We start from the raw sequence: 12,385 nt of genomic DNA, 5'->3' as shown, positions 1-12,385 counted from the left end.
GCCTTGCGGCTGGAGTGTGAGAAGTCGATGGAGTTAATGGCCTCCTCCCAGCGCTCTTGTCTCCTTCGGCTGAGTCTAGACAGCAGGGCTGAGGCAAGTCTGTCTGACTCAGCTCCTGGGGGGGCCCGGAGGAAGGCACAGTAGAGACTCTCACGCTCCTCATCCCAACACGGTTTGTAACTATTGCGACGTCCTCGTGGGATGGATTCTGGGCCTCTTTCACCAGTATGCTGCAGAGTTCCCGGTACGCCTCGTCCACGTTGTTGGTGTTAGGTGGTGGGAGGCACCTTGTGGATCTATGGGTAAGGAGGCGGTAGCGTTTCCAGTTGGCCTTTGAGAAGTTCCATCGCTTCACCGGCTCACTCGGGACGAGGTCCACGAGTTTAGGCATGGTTATCAGCGATGGTCGATGTTGGGACCACGGGAACTTTCCTAGCACGCGTCTATCAGGGAGCCGGTTATCAACGGCGACGCTCACGAATGCCAAGTCAGGATTGGTCCCAGTTTTCCAGCGACCTGAGACAAAGCTGGCTGCGCCCTTGGGATCGTACAACAGGGCCAGGCTGTTGGCAGACTTTGCTTCGCTTACAGTGGTTAATCGCAGCTACTGACCATGAGAAGGTGTCTGGTGTCGGCCTCGCCACAAATGAACAATTCATTCATTCATTCATTCATTCATTCATTCACACAAACAGATTATATATAAACCTCTTTCTCTTCCTCTCTCTCTCTCTCTCGCTAGTGTTGAATTCAACCATGAATGCACAGAGAGAACCACAACATGGCCATTCAAAATCCCCAAAAAGACAGATTACTAAATCTACTACATGAATTGCAAAACACTATAACATAAAGTAATTGTGAGTAAAATAAATGATTGGCTTTATATTATACAAAATAAAAATAAAAAGTATTACAATAGGACCGACTGGCTTTTAAAAAAATGTTGAGCATGTTTCTAATAGTGGCTCAAAGTGATGGGTAAAGAGTTCAGCCATATCATTCATGTTTCACTTATACTTCTTATCCTTTTCCTACCCCGACCCTACCCCTGACCCCTGCCTCTATCTGGGCCCAGGCACATTCACGCACACACAGATATACACCAGTGTTTGCCATGTCTCTCCTATGATGTTATTAGCCTCTCTTACTCTGAAAATGTAATTTATTGCTTTATTAATGTTCTTAGCCGGTAGACAAACATACTCCAGGAGCTTGCTCGATCGCCTTGTTGAGAGGGGTCAGGGAAGAATTATTACAGCTCACTTATCTGGCCCCCGGGTGATTACTGTTTTTTTGCTTCCCTCTGGAATATGTAGGGGTGGGACGTCTGCCCACCTCCCTTGTTCTCTGTAAAGCGCATTGTGTTGCCTCTGGGTATGAAATGCGCTTTACAAATAAAGCTTAAGATTGATTGACTTCTCTGTGTGCAATATAATCATGTCTTCAGTTTTTAATTGTGTGGTGTCCATGGTCACCATGTTGGCAAGCGGTCATTTAATACAAACGACGCTAGGCAGGGAGTGTAGCATGCTTCAGTTTTGGTTTAGTATTTTGTTCAGCACTCTGTGAAAAAACCTGTGAAACGCTGTGAAAATTATGTATGATTGACTGTTTAAATAATGCAGGGATATAATTTGATACATTTACAGTATGATTGACGGTTTGAATGATTCAGGGATATTATTTGATAGATTTATGATTGACGGTTTGAATGATTCAGGGATATTATTTGATAGATTTATGATTGACGGTTTGAATGATTCAGGGATATTATTTGATAGATTTATGATTGATGGTTTGAATGATGCAGGGGTATCATTGTGTCCTGTGTAACGTGTGGGCTGACCTTTGATGACCTCTAACCTGTACGGTGAAGTGTCCTGGTTCAACAAACACACAGAAATTCTATTTCATATACAGTATACTCACACACACACACACACACACACACACAATAGGAGGAGTTGATGTAGCTCTCAGTTATATACAGCTTCTCTTAGTAACTGGTGATGCAAAGAGTCTGAAGCATTTCTGACGATATTCTTCTGTCCAAAGTCGCTCCATAGTTGTATGGTTTCTATATTTAGGGACTTCTCCAGACTGGTTTGTCTGGACAGGTTGGTTTCCGGGTACAAAAAATGAAATAATTCATCGAATAATTCAGAACCGAACACTAAAGGAATGAAGCTTGTTTCCAGGTTAGCTTCAGTGTGATGGATGTGAAAACATGTTGCTTTTTTCTCTGCCAGCCGGCCTGCCTGTGTGTCTGTCTGTTTGTGTACCTGTAAAGTCTTCCTGCCTATATAGGAGCTGGATAAGTGGGTGGAGGGGCATTGAGGTGCACTTAAGCTGTAATGACCCCTAAGCCCAATAGGAGGTGCTACATATCCTCCTGCCCACCCCTTATGCCCCAGCCACAGTGCACACTTGTTCTGCTCCTGTGATCAGAATCACCTCACCTAGCAACAGATGACATGGTGAGAACAACTCTCACATAAAATCTGCCATTGGCTGATGAGAGATTAGTGAATTGAAAGTGGAGTTGTGGGACTTTCCAGACCTCATGTCTTTCAGTGGAGGGGAAGCTGGAGGTAAACACCCTGCTGTAGGAGCACTGACCAGCCCTGAGATGAGGAACAGGACAGACCACAGAACATGGAACAGACCTCTGTCATATCATCACACAGTACAGAAACTCACACCATGGTCCAGGTTGAAGAATAGAGAAATGAACATTTATAAATCTAAATATCAGTCATTTTGAAGAGATACAGACAGATACAGCCATGTTGTTTTTATTTAAATTCAACTCTCTTTCTGGACATGTTCAATGTTATTCATTCACTCAGGGGGTGGTTGGGTTTCTAAGTACAGTAGTGTTTGACCAGGTACGCATATTACCATCAGATGAAGAGTTTCCTGCACCTGAATGCTGTTGTTATGCAGATGACTGTTTTAAACTGACTGTACAAATGACTGTAATATAAACTATAACTAGCCTACAGCTGGTTGGCTGATAAAGAAGGTTGGACACATGGCCAGAATTTAAAGACTTCCTGTAGGTTAGAGGATAGGTACTTTGCCAAAGTCATTGTTGTTTTCAGGGGGGAAAACATTAGAAATAATTCAGAAAAAAAGACTTAAAGGTGGGATAGGTAGTTTGCTTTTGGCTTTATTTGTAAAAAATTGTCATAATATCCTTTCAGCTATCAGTAACAGAAGTGCTCTGAGAATAAACTTGGATCTCCGTGTTTACCGCTGCCTCTGTATTTTGGATTCAAAGAATGCACCGCGCCCGAATGTATTGACCAATCAGGGTCTCTATCTCGTCACACCTACCAGTCATGTTTGGAGGGAGGGATTACATCATGATTGACAGGAGGAAGGGGCGGGTTCTTTTGAAAATGATTACCAATCCGAGGCCTTGTTGACATCAAACTACCTACCCCACCTTTAAGGATTTTTGGTTGAGCTCCACAAGTCATTTTTTCTGGGAAGGCGCGTCCTACTCTCCAATTGTCAAATAAAGATGTTTGTTTGCTTGCTGTATCATTTGATTGATTTATGATTGACTGTTTGAATGATACAGCCATATCATTTGATTGATTTATGATTGATTGTTTGAATGACTGCTGTGAGGTGACAGTACTAGGTACTGCGCCACCTGTTTGAATGATTGACTGTTTTGAATGAGGCAGGGGTATCATGTGATTGATTTGTGATTGACTGAATGATACGGGTGTATCATTGTGTTCTGTGTAACGTGTAGGCTGACCTTTGATGCCCTCAGTACAGGTCCTAGCTAACTTAACACACGGAAATGATATTTTATATACTGTAACACTGTACACTGACACACGCACGCACAGACACACATCTTCTGGTAGCTCCAGAATACATGTTCATGATCAGCTTCCATACGCCCACATACCCTCCAGAATAGTTGTTGTATAGATAGAAGCCTTCCTCTAAACTTTGTTGCTCTAAAAAATCTGAAGATATTCTTCTGTCTTAAGTCGCTCCATAGTTTTATGGTTTCAATGTTTAGGGACTTCTCCAGACTGGTTTGTCTGGACAGCCTGGTTTCTGTGATACAGGATCAGTGAGATTCTCACCCCAACAGTTGATGTAAGTGGATAGGAACGTAGCCATAATCTTTCTTTGTTGTTGTTTTCAGGGGGTAGATTGATTAAATTATGCGTTTTGTCAGTACTTGAGTTATCATATTAATGTAAAAATGTAAAAAAATTAATTGAATAATTCCGTCATGCATTCTCACTTTTACATGATAGCAATTAGTCATCTAGTTCTACTATAACTGAAGCATATAATCAGCCACTTCCCTAATGGCATTATAGGCTTCATGTTATGTACTGTACACTTTCAATTCCCCATCAATCTGATGATCATTATCTTCTTTTTACATAAAGACCTTTATGTGAGAGGCCTCTGACACCCCAACTCTATGTATTCTATCCCTGCGTTACCTGCTAAGTTCTCATCCACTGTGCATTTACACTACAAGCCTGAACAGCCATGTGAGCGTCTACCTAGATACAGGTGATGAGGCTGGAAATGACTCATCTGATTGGTCCAAGGGTCCTACACAAGAGACAAAAGAGAGAGAAAAGAAATGTTCAGTTCAGTGTATAATTCAAGTCTTCTCAGTTCTCCTCTCTGTGAAGAAATGACATCAACAACAATTACATGCTTTGCTTGATAAATAAAACATTTTTGGTGGAAATACATCATAGTCTTTCATCATAATGTTTCAGGTTTGTAGTTTTCAGACAGAAACACTTCTCCAGATGCAAATGTTTCCAGAGCTTGCTCTTCGACATCAGTCCCTCCCATATTGTAAACATGAATCTTTTTCCCGGTATCTCATTTGATCCCAAGCATACGGTCCATAAGCAGATACACACATTGTGGCATAGGCATGGCACGGATCAGCTCAGACCTTGTTTTGCTGAGGAAACCTTGCACGACTGGCAAAAATGGCTACTCAGGATATTGTTGATTTGGATGTAATTGGTTAATTGAGTTTTAAGTGGTCAGTTGATACCTGTGCTATTCCTTGTGCTGCCCTATGAAGAGATATGTCTGTCTGTTGCTGTAACACTGTCAATATGGTTGGCATGGCTGAATTTAGGAGGACTGAGTGTGACAGCCTGAAGAGCCAAACATGATGAGTAAACAACGCTCTAACTCAATACAAAGTAAAACTGAATTAAATGTTTGTCAATGTTTAAAAACAATGCTGTATTTATGTAAATGACTTTGTTCTGATTGAGAATTAACTGTTAGTGACCGACCATACAGTAATAATGAACGTACAATGTTTGACCTCTGCCTAGCAACATGTGACATGTGTTTTTCTGAAGCAGAGATTGGTTTGTTTGGTTAAGAGTCAGTTTATTATCTGAGTGCTCTGCTCTCTTTCATCTAGTTGAGAAGTTGAACGCTGGAGGAACATGTCCTTGTCAACTGTGTTTTCCATTTGCATGGCTGTGGTTCTGTCCACGCAAAAAGCAGGTAGGCTACATTATCATAAACTACACACCGTGAGTCTGTATAATACAGTCTGTATAAAGTCTATGGTATTACCAGGTATAATTAGCTTTCCATCAATGAACTAATGACAGTGATCTTATTGTTGAATATTGTTTCATATAACATTTGTATTGAATGTTTCTGAATTGTTCTTTGACATGCTTATCATGAATTATGAGCAAATAAAGTGTGTAATGAATTCAGATGAAAACTGTAATTATGCATTATTTGTTCTTCAATATTTCAGGTGGATATGAGTACTACGGGGTGGCACACTGCTTATACTCTACAGAGCAACCGCATGAGTTCATACAGTCTTATATTTATAATAAGATTGAGTATCTCAGGTTCAACAGCACTAAGGGCAGGTGGGAGGGATACACTGACTATGGTCTGCATAATGCTAAGATCATTAATGATGATGCTGCTTACATGGCTGTTGTGCGAGCGCAGCTGGAGGGTGTCTGCAAGCCCCACGCTGAAAAGGTTATAATGACGTGTACGGACGCCTTTGGGTTTAGTTACAATCTTCAATGTTCTTTGTTCAGTAGTTGAAGTCGAATCAAAAAGGCACTGGTGACTGGATCTTAATGCAATAGGTTTTATTTGTTGGTACACTCAGTAACAGACAAACTAAAACCGGTGGGCTCTCGAGAGATATCACACACGACTGATGTTGACAGCGTCTTATATACTTTATCTGATGAAGAGCACCTGCTTTCTCACGCCATGTAGTTTCTAGCCTGACTCGTTATCTGATACAATGTTTCAATTTCATTTCAACGTTTCTTTTGTGGCATCTGCGTTCTCACAGGAGCAGGAGCGCTCCCCCCCCTTACAAAACAAACCTCGTGATAGCTGTTTCTGGCCCTACTGTCTTGTCACAATATGCTGCTTCTGGCCTAAACTGACTTTAAGAATAGACACATATAATATAATCTTGATTAGAACAAAGGGTCGAGCTTAATTAGGCAAATTAATACACGACAATAACCAGAAGACAACATGAAGCCGACAGATGACAAAGCAGAGCTTTGAGAACAGGAATGTGATGCTGCTGTCAATTTATTAACACACTGGGGTTGTGATGTAGTAGAGGTGGTTCGGTGTGTGTGTGTGTGTGTGTGTTTATATGTTAGAGGGAACCTGCTCTAACCCTGAGCTACACATCATCTCTGTATGCTCGCTGAGTGAGAGAACATGGGGAGTGTGTGTGTGTGTGTGTGTGTGTTGGGGGGTGAGAGCTGTGAGTGAGAGAACATGGGGAGAGTGTGTGTGTGTGTGTGGGGGGGGGCTCTGATTGTCCAGGAGAGGAGACAGGAAGGAGGACTGCTGGGGGGGGGTGGTCCAGCAGGGCTGAGGTGGAGTGTATGTGATTGGGTTGGTCCAGCCTAGAATGTCTCAAGTATTATAAGAAGGGTAACAGTCTGTGGTCCAGGTTCCAGTCCTGGTCCTGGTCCCGGTACTGGTATTGGTCCTGGTTCCAGTCCTGGTCTGGTCCTGGTTCCAGTCCTGGTTTCAGTCCTGGTTCTGGTCCTGGTCTGGTCCTGGTTCCAGTCCTGGTCTGGTCCTGGTTCCAGTCCTGGTTCCAGTCCTGGTTCTGGTCCTGGTCTGGTCCTGGTTCCAGTCCTGGTCCTGGTCCTGGTTCAAGTCCTGGACCCGGTCTGGTCCTGGTCCTGGTTCCAGTCCTGGTCCTGGTCTTGACTAGGTCTTCTGCTCTGCGGGGGCTGGGGGCGGTGTGCTGGTCTCTGGCTTCAGGATCTGGTAAGTGATCAGGTACTCTGGGTAGGCCTGGGGGGGACAGAACACAATGCTAGACTAGGCTAGGCTAGGCTAGGCTAGGCTGTGTGTCCACCAACCAGCTGTATGTATCTGAACAGCGCCGAGCTCACAGCTGCTCAGAGCGCTAGAGCTGGAGTTTAGAGCTGGCTAGGCCGCCGATTTTTTACACCTACGTTAGCAATGAGTGTCGCGTTATTGCAGACTACAAAGCCAAGTTAAGATAGCTAGCTAATGTCAGCTAGTGCTAACGTTCGCTTGCCAAAAACCCACCGTTGGCGTCAGAACAGTCTTTTATAGGTAGACGTCATTTAAGCTAGCCTGACTTGAGCACATGTAGTTCAACTTTTTTCAGTTGAAAAAAAGTCTAGAGCCATGGGGCTGGTTGTACCCCAGTAGAGACAGAGTAGAGAGACTAGACACACAGTAGAGACAGGGTAGAGAGAGTAGACACACAGTAGAGACAGAGTAGAGAGAGTAGACACACAGTAGAGACAGTAGAGAGAGTAGACACACAGTAGAGACAGAGTAGAGACTAGACACACAGTAGAGACAGAGTAGAGAGAGTAGACACACAGTAGAGACAGAGTAGAGACTAGACATACAGTAGAGACAGAGTAGAGACTAGACACACAGTAGAGACAGTAGAGACACAGTAGAGACAGAGTAGAGAGAGTAGAAACACAGTAGAGACAGAGTAGAGACTAGACACACAGTAGAGACACAGTAGAGAGAGTAGACACACAGTAGAGACAGAGTAGAGACTAGACACACAGTAGAGACAGGGTAGGGACACAGGAGAGACAGAGTAGAGAGAGTAGACACACAGGAGAGACAGTAGAGAGAGTAGACACACAGGAGAGACAGAGTAGAGAGAGTAGACACACAGTAGAGAGAGTAGACACACAGTAGAGACAGAGTAGAGACTAGACACACAGTAGAGAGAGTAGACACACAGGAGAGACAGAGTAGAGAGAGTAGACACACAGGAGAGACAGTAGAGAGAGTAGACACACAGGAGAGACAGAGTAGAGAGAGTAGACACACAGTAGAGAGAGTAGACACACAGTAGAGACGGGGTAGAGAGAGTAGACACACAGTAGAGACAGGGCAGAGAGAGTAGACAGAGACAGAGTAGACACACAGTAGAGACAGAGGAGGGACAGATTTAGAGAGAAGACACACAGAGACAGAGTAGATACACAGTAGAGATAGAGTAGAGACACAGTAAAGACCGAGGAGAGGTAGAGCAGAGACAGATTTGTGTGTGTGTGTGTGTGTGTGTGTGTGGTGTGTGAGTGTGTGTGTGTGTGTGTCTGACCTGCTCTCCTCTGTAGATGACGTATTCAGCGTAGGCCAGGCCGTTGACGCTGGGTCGACCAATCACAGAGTGGTGTCCGGGCGGGGCGTGGGCCATCTTCATCGCGCTGAACTGGAGGAACGACTTACCCAGAGTCACCCTGCAGAACAACATCTGCCTGCACACACACACACACACACACACACACACACACACACACACACACACACACACAGAGGCATGTTAGTACACCACAAACACACACACACACACACACACACACACACACACACAGAGGCATGTTAGTACACCACACACACACACACACACACACACACACACACACACAGAGGCATGTTAGTACACCACAAACACACACACACACAGAGGCATGTTAGCACACCACAAACACACACACACACACACACACACACACACACACACACAGAGGCATGTTAGTACACCACAAACAAACACACACACACACACACACACACACACACACACGTGTGTGTGTGCACCCCCTCTCTCCATCTCTCTCTCTCTCTGACCTGTGACAGACGTAGCAGGAGCGGTCTTTGTGGGCGGGGCATCCCGTGCCTCCTCCAATCCCGTACACGTACAGGTTGCTCTTGGAGGAGTTCTCGGCAAAGTAGATCCCGGCGCCGAACATGCCCCCGATGTAGGCGTTACGCTCGTCAAAACCCTTGTGGATGATGGCGTTGATGAAGGGGGAGCCTGGGGGAGGGGGGGAGATAGAGAACAGAGGAGAGAGAAGTGAAATTGAGGAAAGAGAGAGAGAGAGGAGAGAGAGATGGACAGAGGTGTTTGTTCGTAGAGTTCTATCCTTTATTTACCCCAGGAACGCGGAGGATTGAAGCCTCCATTTCTAGTGGACATGGAAGCAGAGTAGTGGAACGTGTTGTTGTTTACCGTGGAAGAGCATGCGCTTGTTATGGTGGTTGTTGTTGTTTACCGTGGAAGAGCATGCGCTCGTTGTGGTGGTTGTTGTTGTTTGTGTTGTTGTTTACCGTGGAAGAGCATGCGCTCGTTGTGGTGGTTGTTGTTGTTTACCGTGGAAGAGCATGCGCTCGTTGTGGTGGTTGTTGTTGTTGTTTGTGTTGTTGTTTACCGTGGAAGAGCATGCGCTCGTTGTGGTGGTGGTTGTTGTTTACCGTGGAAGAGCAGGCGCTCGTTGTGGTGGTTGTTGTTGTTTACCGTGGAATAGCATGCGCTCGTTGTGGTGGTTGTGTTGTTGTTTGTGTTGTTGTTTACCGTGGAAGAGCATTCACTCGTTGTGGTGGTTGTGTTGTTGTTTGTGTTGTTGTTTACCGTGGAAGAGCATGCGCTCGTTGTGGTGGTTGTGTTGTTGTTTGTGTTGTTGTTTACCGTGGAAGAGCATGCGCTCGTTGTGGTGGTTGTGTTGTTGTTTGTGTTGTTATTTACCGTGGAAGAGCATGCGCTCGTTGTGGTGGTTGTGTTGTTGTTTGTGGTGTTGTTTACCGTGGAAGAGCATGCGCTCGTTGTGGTGGTTGTTGTTGTTGTTTGTGTTGTTGTTTAGCGTGGAAGAGCATGCGCTCGTTGTGGTGGTTGTTGTTTACCATGGAAGAGCATGCGCTCGTTGTGGTGGTTGTTGTTGTTTACCGTGGAAGAGAATGCGCTCGTTGTGGTGGTTGTGTTGTTGTTTGTGTTGTTGTTTACCGTGGAAGAGCATGCGCTCGTTGTGGTGGTTGTGTTGTTGTTTGTGTTGTTGTTTACCGTGGAAGAGCATGCGCTCGTTGTGGTGGTTGTTGTTGTTTACCGTGGAAGAGCATGCATTCGTTGTGGTGGTTGTTGTTGTTGTTTGTGTTGTTGTTTACCGTGGAAGAGCATGCGCTCGTTGTGGTGGTTGTTGTTGTTTACCGTGGAAGAGCATGCGCTCGTTGTGGTGGTTGTTGTTGTTTACCGTGGAAGAGCATGCGCTCGTTGTGGTGGTTGTTGTTGTTTACCGTGGAAGAGCATGCACTCGTTGTGGTGGTTGTGTTGTTGTTTGTGTTGTTGTTTACCGTGGAAGAGCATGCGCTCGCGGTGGTGGTTGTTGTTGTTGTTGTTTTTGTTGTTGTTTACCGTGGAAGAGCATGCGCTCGTTGTGGTGGTTGTGTTGTTGTTTGTGTTGTTTACCGTGGAAGAGCATGCGCTCGTTGTGGTGGTTGTGTTGTTGTTTGTGTTGTTGTTTACCGTGGAAGAGCATGCGCTCGTTGTGGTGGTTGTGTTGTTGTTTGTGTTGTTGTGTACCGTGGAAGAGCATGCGCTCGTTGTGGTGGTTGTTGTTGTTTACCGTGGAAGAGAATGCGCTCGTTGTGGTGGTTGTGTTGTTGTTTGTGTTGTTGTTTACCGTGGAAGAGCATGCGCTCGTTGTGGTTGTTGTGTTGTTGTTTGTGTTGTTGTTTACCGTGGAAGACCATGCGCTCGTTGTGGTGGTTGTGTTGTTGTTTGTGTTGTTGTTTACCGTGGAAGAGCATGCGCTCGTTGTGGTGGTTGTGTTGTTGTTTGTGTTGTTGTTTACCGTGGAAGAGCATGCACTCGTTGTGGTGGTTGTTGTTGTTTACAGTGGAAGAGCATGTGCTCGTTGTGGTGGTTGTTGTTGTTTATGTTGTTGTTTACCGTGGAAGAGCATGCGCTCGTTGTGGTGGTTGTTGTTGTTTACCGTGGAAGAGCATGCGCTCGTTGTGGTGATTGTGTTGTTGTTTGTGTTGTTGTTTACTGTGGAAGAGCATGCGCTCGCGGTGGTGGTTGTTGTTGTTGTTTGTGTTGTTGTTTACCGTGGAAGAGCATGCGCTCGTTGTGGTGGTTGTGTTGTTGTTCGTGTTGTTTACCGTGGAAGAGCATGCGCTCGTTGTGGTGGTTGTGTTGTTGTTTATGTTGTTGTTTACCGTGGAAGAGCATGCGCTCGTTGTGGTGGTTGTTGTTGTTTACAGTGGAAGAGCATGCGCTCGTTGTGGTGGTTGTTGTTGTTTACCGTGGAAGAGCATGCGCTCGTTGTGGTGGTTGTGTTGTTGTTTGTGTTGTTGTTTACCGTGGAAGAGCATGCGCTCGCGGTGGTGGTTGTTGTTGTTGTTTGTGTTGTTGTTTACCGTGGAAGAGCATGCACTCGTTGTGGTGGTTGTGTTGTTGTTTGTGTTGTTGTTTACCGTGGAAGAGCATGCGCTCGTTGTGGTGGTTGTGTTGTTGTTTGTGTTGTTGTTTACTGTGGAAGAGCAGGCGCTCATTGTGGTGGTTGTTGTTGTTTACCGTGGAAGAGCATGCGCTCGTTGTGGTGGTTGTGTTGTTGTTTGTGTTGTTGTTTACCGTGGAAGAGCATGCACTCGTTGTGGTGGTTGTGTTGTTGTTTGTGTTGTTGTTTACCGTGGAAGAGCATGCGCTCGTTGTGGTGGTTGTGTTGTTGTTTGTGTTGTTGTTTACCGTGGAAGAGCATGCGCTCGTTGTGGTGGTTGTGTTGTTGTTTGTGTTGTTGTTTACCGTGGAAGAGTATGCGCTCATTGTGGTGGTTGTTGTTGTTTACCGTGGAAGAGCATGCGCTCGTTGTGGTGGTTGTTGTTGTTGTTTGTGTTGTTGTTTACCGTGGAAGAGCATGCGCTCGTTGTGGTGGTTGTGTTGTTGTTTGTGTTGTTGTTTACCGTGGAAGAGCATGCGCTCGTTGTGGTGGTTGTGTTGTTGTTTGTGTTGTTGTTCACCGTGGAAGAGCATGCGCTCGTTGTGGTGGTTGTTGTT

At 45.2% G+C, this 12,385-nt stretch overlaps 1 protein-coding gene across 1 annotated transcript in view; it reads right to left on the bottom strand.

Annotated features, from left to right (window-relative positions):
* Window positions 1–7,260: 7,260 nt before the first annotated feature.
* Window positions 7,261–12,385, bottom strand: part of LOC311328962 (poly [ADP-ribose] polymerase tankyrase-1-like) — a gene marked incomplete at both ends in the record, with an annotated part of 17,796 nt that continues 12,671 nt past the window's right edge. Inside the window, 3 exon segments of the mRNA XM_084462852.1 lie at window positions 7,261–7,347; window positions 8,657–8,813; window positions 9,187–9,373. Of these exon segments, the coding sequence (XP_084318978.1) occupies window positions 7,261–7,347; window positions 8,657–8,813; window positions 9,187–9,373 (431 nt within the window).

The sequence above is a fragment of the Borostomias antarcticus genome (assembly GCF_949987555.1).
Source record: "Borostomias antarcticus genome assembly, contig: scaffold_152, whole genome shotgun sequence".
In the NCBI taxonomy this organism is placed as follows: domain Eukaryota; kingdom Metazoa; phylum Chordata; class Actinopteri; order Stomiiformes; family Stomiidae; genus Borostomias; species Borostomias antarcticus.
Note: the sequence above shows the minus strand (reverse complement) of the source record. Positions and strands in the feature narration are given on the sequence as shown.